Source organism: Gavialis gangeticus, unplaced genomic scaffold (genome assembly GCF_001723915.1).
Source record: "Gavialis gangeticus isolate Ggan-Ray unplaced genomic scaffold, GavGan_comp1, whole genome shotgun sequence".
Lineage (NCBI taxonomy): Eukaryota > Metazoa > Chordata > Crocodylia > Gavialidae > Gavialis > Gavialis gangeticus.
Genome location: NW_017729032.1, coordinates 18,510,588 through 18,529,256, shown reverse-complemented (window position 1 = coordinate 18,529,256; position 18,669 = coordinate 18,510,588). Strand labels below are relative to the sequence as shown.

The 18,669-nt window shown below is 44.4% G+C and overlaps 1 protein-coding gene across 5 annotated transcripts in view; it reads right to left on the bottom strand.

Moving 5' to 3' along the window:
- Positions 1-18,669, bottom strand: part of FAT3 (FAT atypical cadherin 3) — a 745,318-nt gene that overhangs the window by 419,138 nt on the left and 307,511 nt on the right. For all 5 annotated transcript variants that reach the window (XM_019524814.1, XM_019524817.1, XM_019524818.1 and 2 more), the window contains exon 3: positions 12,556-12,870. In XM_019524814.1, coding sequence (XP_019380359.1) covers positions 12,556-12,870 — 315 coding nt within the window. The remainder of the gene's footprint in view (positions 1-12,555; positions 12,871-18,669) is intronic.

Sequence of the window (18,669 nt, the reverse complement as noted above, 5' to 3'; positions counted from 1 at the left end):
CCCATAATGACCTCTGCTAATTCCCTCATCACTCTGGGATGGAGATCATCAATTGTTCGATTTCAGGGAAACTTTACTGTGGCTTGAGCACTCAGACAACTGGGATCACTGAATCTGGCTGGGGTGTCCCACATAAAATAAACCCCCCTCAGTGTAAACACAAAAAGCACATATTTATTACAGAAAACAAAGGTAGGGAAAAGAAAGGAATTTAAAACACTACCAACTACAAGGCACAGTCTATAGGGTGCACCCTCTTTGGGAGGCTTCACCCATGCCCAGCCAGTCTCGGATTTAGGGCTCTCCTGAAGGGTAGTTCCAGAGGCCTGCACCCCTATAACTTCCCACCTTCCTTTCCCCACTGCTGAGCAGAGCGGGGGCAGACGCGGGCTGCCCACTGCAAGTTCGGGGCTCCCTGCCCTGCTGCCTCTCCCTCTGGAGTCCTGTGCTGGCTATGCACCCCCTGGCCACTTGGCATCAGCAGAGGGCACAACTCCATACCACTGCTGCCCCCACTGCTGCTGGGTGGGCAGGAGATATATTGCTATGGTGGTGCAGCCAGCATGGGGCCCCCAGGGGAAAGGCAGGGAGCCCCAAGCCTGCAGCAGATGGCCCACATCTGTTCTGTGCACAAATCTAGGGTGGCACATGCCCCCCATGACCACACTCCTTGGTCAAGCCTCCCATCGAGCCATCCTGCTCACTGTCCTCGCCCCATGCACCACCCTGGCTGGGCAGCATGCCCAGCCTCTGCCCTTCTCCCTCCCAAACTGTGGGGGCCTTGATCTGCACCCACTCCCACCTCCTATACCTTCCCCTCCCCTCCCATAGACTTACCAGCAGGGAGCTGCTCCCAATGCTGCCTGGATGTGTTCCCAGCCACATGCACATGTCTGGGCGTGCACGTGCACATGCACTCCTTGCATCCTGCTTCTGGCAGCCCCAAGCTGCCCCTTGCAGACTAGAATGCTACCTGCCTGCAAGGGGAAACCCACCATTTCCTGATCCCTAAATGAGGCTGAGAATCTGAGGCAACTGCTGTCCTGGAGTCATGCAGCCCGGGACTGGGATGTGAGGTTCCCATTGCAGGACTGTCCTGCCCAATTATGGATGGGTGGTCATCCTATGTACAGTGCCAATCTCCATATCCATAGTGGCTTTGAAGGGGTGGCTTGTGGCTTCAGTCAGCATACTGCAACCCCAAACTTCCTAGTCCCAACCCCCAGCTCTGCAGGGGCAGAAAATTGCAAGAGAACTCAAAGAAGAGAGGCCAGGCTTATTCTGGCCTGGGCCTGAACACCTAGTGGGGCTCAGCTACACACCTAGGCTGAGACACAACAGCTGGAAAACAATAAAAGGGGGAGCCCAGGCCTGTTTGCACTGGGCCTGGGCTAAACAACAAAAGAAAGCCAGGCCATTCTGTGCTGGACCTGAACTAGACAACAAAATGTGCCAGGCTTCTCACCCTGGCCCAAACTGTGCCAGGTCTCAGTCTGGCCCAGATTTCCCAGGCCTTTAATCCTGGCCAAAACTATCAGCAAAAAACGCAGTGGGGCTCAGTTACACAGCTAGGCTGAGACACAACAGCTATAAAGCAGTAAAAAGGAAGCTCCTGTGCCTATTTGCACTGGGCCTGGACTTGCAACAAAATGTCCCAGGCTTCCAGGGAGCAGTTTCTCTGGCTCCCAATTCAGATTTTCTTTTTTAATGGAAATTTTTTCATGTCCCAAGTCAAATCAATTCCAAATCCGTGAGCTGTTCAAGAACCAGAAGTGTCCCTGCTACCGGAAAGCATCCTTCACCACTGCCTGGGGCTTCAGATGTATCCAAAACCTTTGGTGGGCATCCTACATGCAGACCCAAGCCCAGAGGCTTGGGTTTCGGGTGCCCCCAAGTTTCACTTGCCCTCAGCCACATGGCCGCAGGAGCAAGCAGGGAAAGAGTCTCCCATTTCCATAAAGTTGGCATGTAGCTGGCCAGTGGGAAGCTAAAGTCAGCACAGCAAAATCGGTGTGGAAGCTGCCTAGTGGGAAATGAAGGAGGCCCTCATAGGGAGTCCTGTCTGCAAGCAGACAAGGGTGCGCTCTCCACTACACAGTGCAATTTTAACTGCATTACCTCGGTCAGGGTACGTCCCCTGCCACCATCGTGGTCATGGTATTTCCCCTGCCAGGTGCTTTTCAGCTCTCAGCAGCCCCAGGAGAAAAGAGGCCTGAGTTCTAGCTGAGCGGTTTCTATATATCTGGCATAATATCACACAAGCTTTTCCAATCAGGGCTCGCCCTACCCCAAGCTTTTTTTTCAACCAATTACTTTAAAAAGGACACTGCTCAGTTTAACCAATCAGTCTAGGGGTCTGATCTCCCCCTGTTTACTTGATTGACCCTATGCTCTTTTATTTACAGTAAACAGCAGGGGTATCCCAAGACAATAGGCCTAACAAAAGCCACAGGCAGTACTGTATCTCCTGTTTCTTTCCAATTTACCCAAAAAGGAGAAAGAAAACAAGATACTCTAATATAGAAAACATGGGTAAATAGGGCACAGCAGAAAAAAATACAATCCTGTTTAACTAAAACTATATACAACAGCACACTTTGCAATACAGAATAGCTTGTACGTGTTGTGTGGGTTACACAACAAACCCAGAGATTTTAAATAGGAATTCATAGAGTTAAAACATTCTGACCTGATGTGATCTTTGAGTTCTTTGTAACAGAAGAATTACTATAATTTCAGGTATTTTTCTGCAGGCAAAAAATGTATGAAAATTAAATTCTGGAATTTCCCAAAGGTTGCCTGAGTCTAACGAGACAGACCTTGATTCTAAAAAGGTCTCAACATGAGAATCTGCTTACACAGCACCCACATTATCTATATGCCTATAACTCTCAGTTATATAGCTATCTAGATCCCTCTCTCATCTGTACTCTGAAATCCAATCTTGCACCCCAGAAAGTTACGTTAGTGTTTTTGTTTTCCTTTCCTCCTCTTATTTATAATATTTTAAGACAGGAAGTGCAAAATAAATCATCAATCATCAATCAATAGCTTTTGAAAAACAAACTAAAGATCTCAGTGATGCCTATGTCTGATAGTTATGCTATCAATACTTGTCTGTTATTTAGGAGTGAATGTAACAACTCTAATTATTAACTTTGCTTATCAGTAGAAGGGAGTGAATGAGTGTGTACTATATGAAAGTATGGCTGGTTGTCTGACCAGTTTTGACTAATCAAGGTATCTCAAGGTTATGAATAAAGAAATGATAATGAAATTCAAGATAAAAGAACAAAGCTGATAACCAATATGGAGTTGAAAAGGACCGAGGCTCTAGTTCGCTAACTGTCTTGAACAGGGTATAGAAATTTGTCATCCATTAAGAATTCATGAAAAAATGTCATATATCAAACTTCCCTAAAATGCAGGTTCTGTACTGGGAGGACAACAAAAGAAGTTTATTTCCTTGCAGGGAATGATGCAGTAGGGGGCCTCAATATTAAGATCTCTACCATCCTTTGCCAAAGTGTGCATCCATACCCCATTGACTTCTTTTGAGTCTATGAACCTGGGATCAGCCCCCGCAGGTTCTGATTCTGCCAGCCCCAGTTTAGTTAACCAGGAACTTTCTCTGTTAGTAACAGCCCAACGAGTTATGTTGTGCCAATGGTTTTATGAAGAGCTTCCCAATGAAGCAAGTGGAAACAGCTCTGCCTCAAACCAATGGCACAACAATCCTATAAATCAATAAAGATGCTTACGGCGTGTACTACTACTCACGAGGAACAAAGATGGCATCACTTTAAAGAGTAAGAAAGGTCTGTAAGAAAGTTAAAAGCTGTTCATTACAGAAAAATGAAACTGGCAGTTACAAACTATAACATCAGGACTGTGGTCAAATTTAAAGAGGTACCTGATATCAGGGGTTTCCAGCAAGCTTAACTATATTTGAAACATTTAGCAACTCAAAACTCACTGCCAGAAGAAAACCATTCTGTTCCAAAAAGATGGGAATGGTTTATTTATTATTGTATCAATAATAGCATTGCAGTAGTATCTGCTGTGACTGTAGCAACACTGCTGTACTTGGTGTTATACTCCAAGAGACAGTCTACAGTTCATTCCCTGTAGACATTTCAGTCAATAGAAGACAGAAAGAAAGAAAGGGCAGGAAGGGAAGAAGAGCCTTACAGTCAAGGTCACATAGTAGCTTGGCAACCAGGCTGAGATTTGAGTCCAAGTCCCCTAACACCCACTCCAGAATCCAAGTCACAAGGCTAGCCTGAAGGGGTTTGATCTTCCTCTTCATCTTGGCACCTAAAACTCTCTCTCTCTCCATGTATATGCATTGCAAATCAATTGCTGGCATTTATACAGCCCTATTTAATCTTCAAGGCATTTTCTTTGAATTAAATCCATCTTGCCACAATCATGTGAAGTCAGTTAATATTCCCAATTCTAAAAACCGGGAAAGGCAGAGGTTAGGTGGCTTGCTCAAAGCCCAAACAAGGGTCATGTCAGTACTTGGATTCGAGCTCTAGAATTAATCTAAAAAGTATGGCAGGGGAATAATCCTGCAGGGACAGACAGGCAGACTCAAAACCTTCCCTTTCCCTATGGTTTCTGACTGCAAGTTCCTCAAGCAGAGTGCTCAGGACTCTGTACGCTGCCTAGCGGGACTCCAAGTGCTGTTATATTACAAACAAAAACGTCTGTGATGATAGATTCTGTTACCTTCTTGACCTTGACGCATACCATTCAAAACATTGCTTTTTTTAAATAGGAGGCCTCAACCACAAACTACATGTCAATACAAACAATCCTCCCAGGCCCGTTTGGTGCATGTCCAGCTTTTTCAGCAGAATTTCTACGGGGCTCTCATAACCCTGCCTGAAGGCATAACCCCTAGTTTGGGATCCCAGCATTCAAGCAGATTGAGTTTGATGACAAGAGGTACTCTGGGTGGGGCTGGGCATCTTCAGCAACAAGCTTCAACGGGAAGTTGAGGACACTCAGCAACTCATAGAAATCACTCACCACATCAGAGAATTGGGGCCGTAGGGTCATCACAGTATGCATCCCAAATTACTTTTGCACCACTCAAATGACTTCTGCTGCCTGAAAAAGGAGCAATGCTGACAAGCTTTGGGAGCTCCATCTTCCAATCTTCCCACACTGGAAAAGCATCCACACTACTGGGCCTTCAAAGGGCAAGGAAATAAAACAAAAACACAGAGCACTCTTGGGATCCTCTAGTGATTATGTAGAGTAGAATGACTCACTCACCACAGAAATGGGCTGAAATGAGATGGCTATTAAACCCTGCATAGGGTATACCCCACAGGCTTTCAGGAAAATAAGTGAAGAACAGTATATCCAACAGAACCACAGGGGATATTTAGTTTGATATAATAAAGAAAATTACAGCATTAAAGAAAGGGTGGTGATAGAAATAGGAATGGACACAGTTAGGGCATTGTTTTGATCTAGTATGGGAAAGCTGGTATTTGATCTCTAGCAGGGTCCTCTGCCTTTTGCTCCCCAGGGTGAGAAAAAGATCAGGGTCTATAGCATGCTGTTCCAGTTGTTCGTAATAAATTTTACCAGCTGTATGTTCTTTTTCGCATTATTATTAGGGATGGGGAGGGGTGGAGGAAGGGATATTTTCTTAATATCTGTAGCAGTTAGATCACAACCTTTATTTACCTTATACAAGCTTACATGTGTATTAATATTTATTTAGTCATATAATTATCCAGCTTCTCAAAATCTGGCTGTGGGAGCTGACAAGCATCTAAAGAAAACCAGGCTGACCTATAGATAGTGTTTTCAATTCTGTTAATGAAGTCAATGTTACAATGGAAGCAAAAATTAGCTTGGGAGTATGGATGCTCTGGCATTGTTAAAACAGAAAACTGTACTGGTAAGAAGTTAAGGCAAGTTAAGGCAAAAAATATCTCACACTCACACTAGTATAAATCTGGACTAACTCCATTAACATCAATAGAGTTGTAAGAACTAAATTTGGCCTGTTGCCATGCTGTTTAATATATCTCTTAATTTAATCTGCATTAAACTGAATGGAATACTGGGTCTGTCCAGTGTATCTGGAACACTGAAAAAAAATGTAATGGCTTAAATTAAAATTCATTGTTTCCTTCAGAGCACAAAAAAGTAATAAATCAACACAATAAATTACTGCTATGCTGTGCTGTGAAATTAACACCCATATACATGGAATAAAAATAAGAATTTATGGCCCTAATCAATCATTTTTTATAACTCCATCATCTGTTTTATTTACCTTATTCCACCATCTTCATCTTCTCCCCCCTAAACAATTGTACTAGGCTCTGTGGTAGCTGTTCAGCATTGCTGTATTTCCAAGAGTTTTCTTACAGCCCTTCTAAAGGTAGAATACAGCTAGTTTGCCAACCAAGTAAACACTAAGATTCTTCTCTGTTTTAATTTCTTTTATTCTCTCCTGTGATTTTATGCTCACTCGTGCACTCTCTCTCTCTTTCTCTCACACTCATCAGTTCCACCAGTTCCTTCGCTTGCAATAGTAAAATCAGTACCCATGCTCAATGTCAAAGTGAGACTGAGCTGTCTCCTTCACACGGGGGTGGAAGAATGTGAACAAAACCATAGAAGAGTGAGAAGGCTGGCTACAGGGAGGAGGGCATGTCCACATCATGTCCAACAGTGCTAAGGAGGCCCCTTACAGTACATCCTACCCACTCATTTCCACTCTGCCCGTGGTGAGGAAACATCATATAGCTACATGGTTGCGAGAACAGTGCTGGGTACGCCTCCACTCCAAGAGTGGTCACATAACATTTTCTGTGATGCGGTGAGTGTGAATAGGCACAGCATGTTTCCATGGCAGTGCACCCTAGTAGATAGGGGTGCTTAGCTGACTTAGGCACATAAGTCCAGTTTTTTCAGAAGTGCTCAAGAGCCTCAGTGCCTAAGGCTTGGATTTACTGGGCACAGCTACACATGCTACGAATCTAACACAATAAACTCTGGTGCAACTACACCTGAGTTTACTGCTCCTGGCTGCCGTGTTTACATGTGCACCTGGGACTTCAGCATATTCATCACTTGGGACCAGGTTTACAAATGGTTTTAGGTCTCTAAAGATGCAAACAGGCATCTGGTTCAATTTTCTAAAGCACCAAGTGTTTAAACTCCCAACAGCACTGAGGCATCCATTACAAGGTTTTAAAATTCTACCCTATTTCATTTTCAACATGCACATGTATTTGTTCTGCCACTTGCTGGGTAGTACTAATACCTGACACATTTTAGTCTCCATTGCAAATGCAGTATGTCTACAAAGAACAAAAGAATAAGCACAAATATGCATTCCTTCACTGTGGCTAAAACCACCCTGAAGCCACTCTTTCCCCTTTCTTATTTGGAGTGCACTTCTATGCATTAAAAAGGTCAGTATTGAATTGAAACACCCCTGGCACAATAAATCTGCAGAAGTCTGATTTGTCCTGTTGGACTTGCTAAATTAAGTGAATGCTATTCACTAGCCTACAGGACAAGGCACCCTTCACCAGACTCCTGAAAGAAAGAGCAGATGATTTACAGTTTCATGCATACTCATGGGCTGCATTATCTGCTCAGTACCCGTGCTTATGAATATCAGGAAAGTGCAACCGTGGCCACTGACTGCCATTCAGGTTTGCATTATGACAAAATGCAGAACAGGAAAGAAGGAATCTATATGGGAAGTGACACAACCTCTACTGCACTGGAGAGTTCAGGGATAAGGGGCAGGATTTGTGTGACAGTTTCTTCTTGTCCTCCTCACAGAAGACAAACAAGGATCAGTGCAGCTTCCTCTGATACCCAGACTACAACATTTCCTGGAGCATGGGCCTCAAAGAAGCAACCTTTCTTGGCCAGAATTCCCTTTTCAGCCTCATCCATCACAGCAGAAACTTAGGCTGCAGGACAAGTGGTGGGATCATGGCCCAACCCAAACAAGAGGAGAAAGGGAAGGATGGCTTCCTGCGTCACCACAGCCAGCAGGAGTTGGCAGACTAGGTCTCTTGGTTTGGGACAGGCTTCCTTACTAGGGGATCATAATTAAAATCAAATCAATTTACTCCAAATCAAATGGGATTCTTTATTTTTAATTCAGTAGAGTCTAAAGCATCCGGTACAACAATTTAGAAAGGGGATGCTTTTTGCCTTAATGAGCTTCCTTTGTCAACTAAGAAAGCAAGCTAAGTATTGGAGAAAGGACATGGGATTATTTTCATTTTACAGATGAAAAATGAAGGCACAGAAAAACCTGCAGCAAAGTAAGGAATTCAATCCTTGTCTCCCAAGTCCCCATCCAGATGGTACCACACTGTGATGATGAAAATGACATGAACACATGGATGGATGTTGTAAACCTATCCCATCAGCATTATAGAAATTTATGACTAACATCAGCCTTAAAGAGGATAAAAGCAAGCTTAGGAGAAAGAGAAGGACAAACACCTAGTCATTTCTGATTTGCACTGAATGTGTAGAAAGAGCTCATTAAAATGAACCAACTGGAAGAGATTATTTGAAAATACCACACAAACAAAGCAAAGGGGGAATCTGTTGAATTTATGACCTGTGCACAGGAATACTCAATGGACTCTTGTTCATGTCAGCATGGGCTATTGCATTAATTTTCACTTACAAAGTCTTACTATTCAGAGATGAAAGATGACAGGCTGTTGACATTATTTAAGTTTTAGGACTGACAATTAAAATAAAAAGAAGTCCCATGGCACAAATGAATATTCTCATACTGAGGCAGAAACACGCACACTCAACCCACCTCCACTGTAAACCCTATGTATTTGGGTTTGCACTAAACCTTTTAATCTTCCTTTATTATACAGCATGCTGCAACATTTAAGGCTGCCATGCAAAGTGCTACATAAATTACAGCTTTGCTGAATATCAGACTGCACATGAAGTTGGCATGCTAGTCCCACACAAAGTCTAAAATAAACCTCTTGCTTATATGCTGGAAAAAAATCTTAATTATTGCAAACCTTTGTAACTTGAAATGATGTCTTATAAAGGGAAGGAAAGAATATGGTGCATAGAGATGTTTAAAAGTGGCTTGGGCAGCTACATCAAGGCTTCTTTCTAGTGCTAACACATTATGTGTTTGTTCTCAGGACCTAGCATCCCATAGCAGTCCTCTCCCTGAGAACAGCACAGCTGAAACCACAGTGATCATTTATTAGACTAATTTGAAGCTATGCAATTCAAAATTATAATGATAAATTTCTCTTTTCAGTCCTTGTGAACTATTGTGGACATGCTGTGTCAGTTCACTCACAGTTGACTTTTGGAGTGAGAGAAAGAGAGAGAGAGGGAGAGAGAGAACAAGCTCATGCATGCACATATCCAGCTTTAAGTGTTTTCTACATGGATCCTCAGAAAATTGGACAACAGGAAGCAATTTATACATTATATATGTAGAACTCGAGAAATGATAGAGTAGGTTTGCCTCAAACAATGGTGACCCACCTGGGACTACTGAAATATAAGTGTTAATAATGCAGAAGCTTTTACACTCCAGCCATCCCTTAGTTTTATAGGGTAAAACTCAGGTAATCAGGCTTTGGAGTTAGCTCCCTATTGAAAAGAATTAAGATACCTTTCCAAAGATAATTCATCTTTGCCCCTTGTTCCAGAATGATGGAGTCCTCTTGTAGATAGTATTAATTATTATTATTGTAATGCTTCAGAGCACAAGAAGCAGCAGCCCATTGCAGCAGGTGCTGTACAAATTGTGGTCCCTGCCCCACACATCTCAGCATCTTGCTAAGAGCAGCAATGCTGAGAGGAGCCGATACAGGTAAGCACACACATTACACAGTGCAGCTTAGCTGCATGCTAGTGCCCAGAGGGGATTTACAGGCAGGGGCAGCAGGTCAACCTTTCTCTTTCATACACAGTGACTGGCCGACTAAGGCCCTCAGGTTATCTATCTGCAGCAGATTCAGCTGAAAGTTTTGTCACAGCTGGTCATGCCATACATGAGAGAAAATTCTAGCCATCCTTTTACCAAATACAGGAGCAAGACTGCCCAACCAAACGCTGAAAACTATTCACTGACTGCTATCTACTATACGAAAGCTCTGACAAACAGAAATCCTTGGAGGAAGGAAGGACAGTCCCCTTCTTCCCAAAAGCAATGTAGAGGTATTTAGACAGATATTTTCCAGCTGAACAAGTGGAAGGGTACTGGAATCCCACAAATTTCTTTAAAAAATATCAAGCTAGTGTTATGAAGTACCCAACCCACCCATTAGTTACAGAACGTGCTGTAAAGGCAACATGAAGTTGGGGAGAGTGGGGGACAAGATGCTTGGTGAACCAAGCTGGGTGGAGGCCGTTCTGCCACAGAATACACAGACTAGCATACAGAAGGACATAGCCATCTCAGACTTACCCACCTAAGCAGCCTTCAGTACTCCTTGATATTAACTCTTGATCTTTCAGCTAAGCAATAGTACTTACTATGGACAGACATTCAAAAAGCCCGAGTCTGAATGGATTCAATCTTTGCAGGTTAGTCTAAAGATTAACGGGGGGGTGCTGTTCAGTCCTAGGGGGGCTCTTCCCCCTCCTCCTCCTCCCCCTGCTCCCACCCCTGCCACCGAGGGGTGGGGAGAGGGGGCTCTATGCAGGCTGCCCTGAGGAAGAGTCCCCATTTGGGGACATTGCATGGAGCCCACACTCCCCACCCCTCGGTGGGGGAGAAGAAGCAGGGGAAGACAGGAGGGGGGCTCTATGTGAGGCTGCCTGGCCCAACCCCAGCCCTAGAGGGGGATTTTTCCCCCTGCTATTCATCCCCCTCCCCGTGCGGCAGGAGGGGGATCTGTGCAGCACTGCCTAGCCAGGGTATGGGGAGTGGCTGTAAAAGCCTCAGCCACAGCCGCAGCTGCAGGCGCAGGGGGTTTCGAGCCGGGAAAGAGACTCCTGCCAGGGCTGGGAAGCATTGCATAGAGCCCCACCCCCCACCCCAAGCCCTGGGGAAGGTGGAGGGAATAGGAGCAGTCCTCCCCAGCACCCAACAGAGTCCCCCTTCCTGACCCTGGGGGGAGGAGGAGGAGGGGAAAGAGTCCCCCCGCAGCACAGAAGAGAGCCCCTCTCCCTGCCCCGCAGGACAACTGTCCAGGCATGGCACCATTAAGGTGAAGGGGGCAAGGAGAAGGGTTAATTCCTCCCTCTGTCCCTTCTGGTCCCTTCTGTCCTGCAGCTGGGGTCTGCCAGCCCCAGGGGCCACTGCCACAGCCCCCTCCCCTGTGCTCCCCAGCTGACAGGCAGACCTCAGCTGCAGTGGGGAAGAAGAGAAAGGAGGGAAAAATTAATCCCCTTCCTGTCCACTTTGCCTTAACAGGGCCATCCTGTCCGGTGTTTCCCCATCTCTTGTCCCTACTTTGGGTAGAGAGCAGAGGGGAGGGGCCAGCCCAGCTCTGCAGCAAAGCAGAGCCCTGCCCAGCGAGGACACCAGGATGCTGGGGGTCTCTGGTTTATCTTAAACCAGCAAGGGGTCTGGGACAGACATTGCATAAACCAGTTTGAGCCAAATCAGTTAAGTCTGATACTACATTCAACCAGGTTTATTGCAAACCAGTTTCAGCCATTTTCAAACTGGTTTATGTGCACTGAATGTTTTTTCTGTTACAGATTTAAACTAGTTTCTGATGTGTAATGTCTGTCCCCAGCTGCAGTGTCTCAATTCGGCAAAGCTTTCAAGCACACATGTAGAAGCTAATATGCAAAGGCTTAAGGCGCACTGCTGAGCTGGCACCTGGGTTATCTAATAGGTGACTTCAGTGCCACTTTATCAAAATAGTGAAGCAGATGGCAGCAAATCTTTAACAGGGCACACAGGGTCAGATCCCCAGCTAGTGTAAAACAATATAGATTCATAGGGTTTTTTTAAGGCCAGAAGGACCATTAGATCATCTAGACTGGCTTGCTGTATAACACCATCTGTAGAATCACAGCCAGTTACTGCTATATTAAGCCTAATAATATGTTTTTGACAAGTGTAGGGCAACTGACTTCCATGGTGCTCCACAGAAGCACAATAGATTTGTCCCATAGACTTCAATAGCCCTAACCACAGGTAGCAGTATACATGGTTAATACTATACATCCCATTCCTCTAGGTGCAGCTAGTGGGCAAACCATTAAGCTATTCCATGATCAATAAGACAAAGAACATTAAGACAGCACAAAGAAAACATTGCCTGCATAGTATCATCTGTAAATTCAGTGTTTATGGGCTCAAAAGGGCATAATACCCCCTTATTAAGAGCCTTACATAATGATTAGGTATGCTTTTCAGGGTAATTCAATGAATACGAATTTGAGTCTTGACTGCTGGAGAAAAAAAGGGGTAACTTTCCAAAAATTAAAACCTAAACCACAGCTTCAGCGTCCCCTGCAAAATAGCCACCAATGGAAACAGCTGATAATCACAAAAACATATTAATTAAGAAACACAAAGCAGCGGCATCTTACCTGTTTTGGGATTGATTACGAAGAAGTTTTGAGGGTTTCCACTTGTAATCCTATAGATCAGTTTTTCATTGGTGCTGGAGTCAGGATCCTCAGCCTGGATTTGAATGACAGATACATCCTTAGGGGAGTTTTCCATGACAGCTGGGTAATAAATGGGTTCTGAGGTCAGAGGAGCATTGTCATTCACATCCTCAACTTCAACATAGACCTCAATGGTAGTGTAGAGGGGGACAACACCCCGGTCAGTTGCATACACTGTTAGCCAATAGGATTTGGTTGTCTCTCGGTCAAGAACATCAGCCGTGTAGATAACTCCTGTAGAAGAAGTACAGTATCTCAGGTTATTCAAGAGCAATTACGATAATAAAAAATCACATCTTCATTATAATGCATCTCAGAGGTTACTGTGAAAATGTATTTAGATGTATAAAATGAATCATAGAAAACTTAACAGAAACAAATATACACATGGACATAATGACCAAAATTTGTCTCTCTGATCTCTGTAGAAATCCATCACATTCTCCCTTATCCACCAGGAAAGAATACCACTCACTCCACCTAGTAAAAACAGCATCAGGTTTCCTAACCATCCCTACCACTGTAGTAATCAGGGGTGTTTCATCAGGTGACACGTTTCATGTTGTTGATTTTTGAAGATGCATTGTATGGGATACATTTTTCTCTACTGGACTTTAGTTGTATAGTGATGCCAGTGCAGTAGCAGAGCCCGGTTGACAATATAAGCATAAGCTGATGAGGGCTTGCCCAGCTTGGGTATCCTATTAGAGCTCCAGAGGTGAGAGTTGAGGTGCTGCTCAACATTGACACCAGTCAAGCCATTCAAATATGTGGTCATTTGGGCTTAGGAGTCAGAGGGAGCCAGATATGAATGCTAGTCACATCAGTCTCTTGCATGCTGTTGGCAGCCAAACGCTGTGTGCCTTTCCCATACTAATCCAGTAGGCCCTCTAGGCACAGGTGGACCATGACTGATTGACTGAGATGCATTGCCAGACTCTAAACAAATGGAGCTGCTGGTCTTCTGCCACTTTAGAATAAGACCCATGTTCAAACCCTGCTGCTTCAAAGCCTTTTACCCTCCCCTACCTTTCAGTTCACCTAAGGCAATTAAAAAATCCTGTCTTTTCACATTGAAGACACCATCATCAATCACACCGACTTCAAGAAAGGCAGCCATGTCTTTTACACTGTGAATGTTTTGAGTCACGTGCAAAAGACTCTTATATCAACCCAGACAGGAGTATCTACAATCGAAGCACTCACTGACTTCAGTACAGGCCTTGAGTAGACACTGCATCAGATATACTGTAACAGTGCATCATATGTACCAATAATGATATCAAAATAAACACAGTTAGCTGTACTTCTCCACCACTTTCTCGATGTGTATATAAAGAAAGCTTTGCTCTCCTAACCCAGAATGAAACTCGTGTAGGACACACCAATATAGTTGATCTCAAGGACAACATATATTAAGAGGGACAGCCAAGAGAAAGGCAAGTCATGCTACTAATAGAAAGAAATTAGTGAAGTAGCTGCAAGGCAATATGGTGACATAAGGAACTTGGATTTGAGTTGTAGATGCATTTGTTGCTAGTTAAACAGTTTAAACACATCAATTTATCACTTGGGAGAGAAAGAGAAGCTCATGGGCCAGCACTAATGGAGTATTTTTGATTGCAGCATGGTGGACACAGCATTTCTATAGCAGCCTGAAGTCTTACTAAGTGTGAAGTTTAGCAGAAGAGCTGAAGGATAAATTAAGGGCTGTGTCTGTGCCCCGAGGCATGCACTATTCATTTCTGATGAAGGCTGGTCCATGAAGGCTGGGTTTTCTCCAGGAGGAGCAGGACAGGAAAACCCTGCTTTAGACAGAATTTTTGGTGCAAGGTGTGTGCTTTCTCTGGGACATCTACCAGCCTTTAAATGGGTTCTGCCTGATTCCCCCAAACGTAGTTTTTTGGCCTTTGTGGAAAGGGATTATGCCTATAGTCTCAGTCCTGCAACAGCTAGTACTGTGGCTACCTTGAAGAAATTGTTGTGTTCACCAGTGTCTTCAGGCACTGTCCTCAAGGAGATATAAAAACATCAGGAGAAGAGAGAGATTTATCGTGTCACCTCCCTCTGGTCTTACACACATACAAAGGGCAGCTATTAAGTAAGACTTCAAATACAGAGCATAAAATTATGCCATGTGTTCAATTCTAAAACTGGAATACAGAAATCAGGTCAAAAGTGCTCTTTGTACATTGTGTGTTACACACAGGACCAGCTGTGAAGTGAAGTTACTTTAGAAGTAAAAATAAAACAGGATTTAATTTCATGTTCATCCAGTTGTTCGATGAGCAGCTCTGAAAGTATATCCATGCAGGAAGGACCTTATCACATGCTCACCTGCAACAGTTGCAACTCACTGGAGCCTGTTAGTGTTAGGTGAGAACCCTCACTGAAAGGGAATAATTTTGCAATCCCACAAGGGCACCTCACGTGTGAAGCGCATGCATTTTAGTTGCACTCTGAGGTGCTTTGGGTTAGGGTTCAAGGCAGAAGAGGGGAAAGGGACCTATTGGTGGGAGTCTACTATAGACTGGAGCTCGGCAGTCTCTGCAAGCATCTGCCTGGCTTCTGTTCCCCCCACTGCCCTCCTCACTCTATGCTAAGCAATCCTTCCCCTGCCCCCTCTTCCTGTTCTTATCAGAAACTCTCTGAGATGGAGGGAGGCAGAGAACAGCCCCACAGTTGCCAGGCCAAAAGCCTGTGCTAGGCAGAAGCTTCCAGTAGGGTAGGGTAGGGGTGGGGCCTGGGGTAGGATGGGGCCAGGTGGGCCTTGCTGCTGCTAATGCTGGGTCCTGATGGTGGCTCCTCCTGGGTCCTGCTGCCACTGGCACCTTATCATCTTTGACAGGCAGCCATGGGAAAACAATAATTAATTTTCTAATTTTTTTAGGGGCCCCACAGGCAAGGTACAATGGCCTGGTGGGCCAGATCCAGCCCGCAGGCTGTATTTTGTCCACCCCTATATTAATTTGTCCCCTAAGATTCCCAGCAATGGCCCAGATTCCTCAGGTGGGGTCCAAGGGCTAGAATCTGGCCCTTGCAGCCTGGCTGTATATACATCCAACAGACAAGGGTTTTTCTCTGGCATAAATCAGCATTTCCTATCATCAAGGCATGCTGGAGTATCAGCTGGAAGTGCAGCACAGTCCTGCTCCGCTTGGTATTAATTGAGATCCTTTCAAGGGTGCCACGCAATGTCAGCAGTGTTAGGTGTGCAAACATGAGTCAGATGATAAAGCCAGAGATTTCAAATAGAAATCCATGGTGATAAAAACCTTATGCCCTGTTGTGATCTTTCCGAGTTCTCTGCAACCCAAGAATCACCCTATTATTTTTCTATAGTCGAAAAAGTGAAAACTAAGAGCTGGAATTTTTCAGTGAGTGTCTTGTGTCTATCCAAGGATGCTTTGAGTCTAAAAAAGGTTAAGAGCCACTGAACTGGAGTAATCCCCACACTAAAGAAGATGCAGCTTGTGAATGGAGAGAGTCACTATACTTGCACATTGCTCTAGTGAGCTCTGCTTAGTGTGGGGGAGAATACTGGGCCCAACCAGCACATTTACAGAGGATTGTAAAATGTGAATGTCTGGCCACTGGGACACAAACTGTGTCTGTAGACTAAATTCCACTGTTTGAAAACTTCTGAATATTACAACCCCATTTTTTGTTGGGGCAGCCCCATCTGATAAGGGTAATCTGCACTTCAATGAAACACATGGAGCGAAGAGTTTGAATTAATATGAATTTCAGCAATGCAAAAACTCAGTCTTTTAATAGTGATCTCAGGTCCTTGTCTTTGTTGATCAGATATACTATACATCAAAAAAAAAAGTGAATAGTGTATCAGTCCAGGACAAAGGAAGTGTGTATTCTAAGGTACTCATGTCAGCAAGCTCTGCTACATAATGACTTTTTGTAGAAACATGGGTAAAATATGTAGTGAACTGTGATAAAAATACCTAGAATCCAGAAGAGGAATTGCGCTCTGTGGATGAGAAAAGCCCATAATAAACAACAAGCTGTGGAAATAAATAAATAAATCTAGGCAGGAAAGGATAAGGCAAAAACGATGAACAACAATGGCAAGAAAGAAGCTGATTTATGAAGATGATAGGAAGAATTGTTTTAAGTTCTTTAAACAGGAGAGCAGGGAAGGTGCTGGAGAATTAACCACTGTTTATGAAATTTAGTTCCACCAATATTGAGCTGATGATAAATACATTTTGCTGAGTTCTTTCTGCACTTTGACTGCTGGCAGTAGTTACTCTACACTTCTGCATTTTAGAGAAAAAGGATCGTGAAACAAGTGTTGGCAATTGCCAACAGGTCTGCTGAACTGCATTTTTTGGGGAAAAAAATAACCCTTTGATTTATTAAAAGGCTCCAGCTACAGATTAATTTCCTTTGCTCAATATTTCTTGTCATTTCACCTGCCATGAAATGGGAGCTTGACAAATAGATTAAAATTTTATCTGCATTCATTTGTAGGCTTTCCAAGCATGGTAGCCTCCATAGCCTCACCTGCCATGATTGTTTGGAAAGACGCCCAACAGTATCCTCAAATGAATTACAGCAGCTGCCTCCATACCTAATAAAACAATAAGTGCTTCCATGGTCCCACAAATAAGCTCCACTGGGTTCCCCATGCCTACTGAAGACAGTGGAAGTGTCTCCTCTGATTCCACTAGGCTTTAGACTCGTGCCCCAGTGTACATCAGACACCCTCCAGCAAGGGTGTCAAACACAGATGTGGGTCTTCTGTCCCACAGGACTTCTCTCTGGCCAGAAAACTCACTTCTGGATCTGGTGTGCACTAGCATGACCAGCATTCATATGGTTAAGCCCACCACTTCCCTTACCCTCTGCAAAATGTCAAGCTTTCAATCACCCTTCAGCATACATGCTGGCTGTGCTGACACAGTGGATCTAGCAGCTGTGTCAACAAGCCACACAATCCAGATGAAGAGGTGGGTCATTTAGCCCATGAGAACCCTATTGTCCAGATTCAGCCCCCCAACTCATTTGAGTTGGCATCCCTGCTCTCTAGGTTCTTCTTAGAGGTGCGGTCCCAACTGAAACTTTCATCACAAACAGGACTTTAATAAGTAGAATAGAATAGAAGTTAAAAAGATTAACTTCCATGATTATCAAAAACTGCCAAAGCATGAACTAATGTTACGTCATCTTCCTGTACCTCTAGACTAAAACTAGCCTTAAGAAAGGTGGCCAAGAGTCTCTCTCATATTTCAGAAGGGCCTCAAATGTCATCTCAATGTGGTGTTAACTCAGAGCTAAAAACAACACTTAACCTCTAACATCTGTTCGCCAAGACAGCATCAAACTGATGGACATTTCCAGAATAACTAATATAACAAATGTCAGGAGATGAAAAATAATGTATTATGCAACCCACAGTCCCTGGGCTACTCTCACTTAAGTATATAAGACTACAGTAGGTGTTAGCTGAGAGCTGAGAGTCAATGGGGAAGAAGAAACTGGAATTCTCCAGGCAGCTGGGGGAGGCCATGCATGCAAAGTATGTTGTGGTCATGGGTGATATGAGTTACCCTGACATCAACTGTGAGGAGCAGTCGGCTAGGTCTAGCCACTCACAAAGGTTCCTAACATGCGTACAGGACCTACACCTCGTGCAGGAGGTACTTGTCCCCACTAGGGAAAACGCCATACTGGATCTGGTGTTAGCCTCTGGGGGCGACCTGGTGGAGGAGGTGCTAGTACAAGGGAGGCTAGGGGACAGTGATCATGAAATGATCCAGTTTGCTGTTCAGAGAAAGGTGGGGAGGGTAACTAGCACAGCGCAAATGCTTGACTTTAGGAAAGCCAACTTCGATGTGCTCAGGGCAGTAGTCAGGGAGGCACTCAGAGCCCAGGGGTAGCTAATATGGGGGTCCAGGAAAGGTGGTCCTTCCTCAAGGAGGCTATCCTTGGGGCGCAGCAGGACACAATTCCACTGTGCAGGAAGGTGGGAAAAGAGTCCAAGAAACCTTCATGGCTGAGCGCGGATATCCAGGC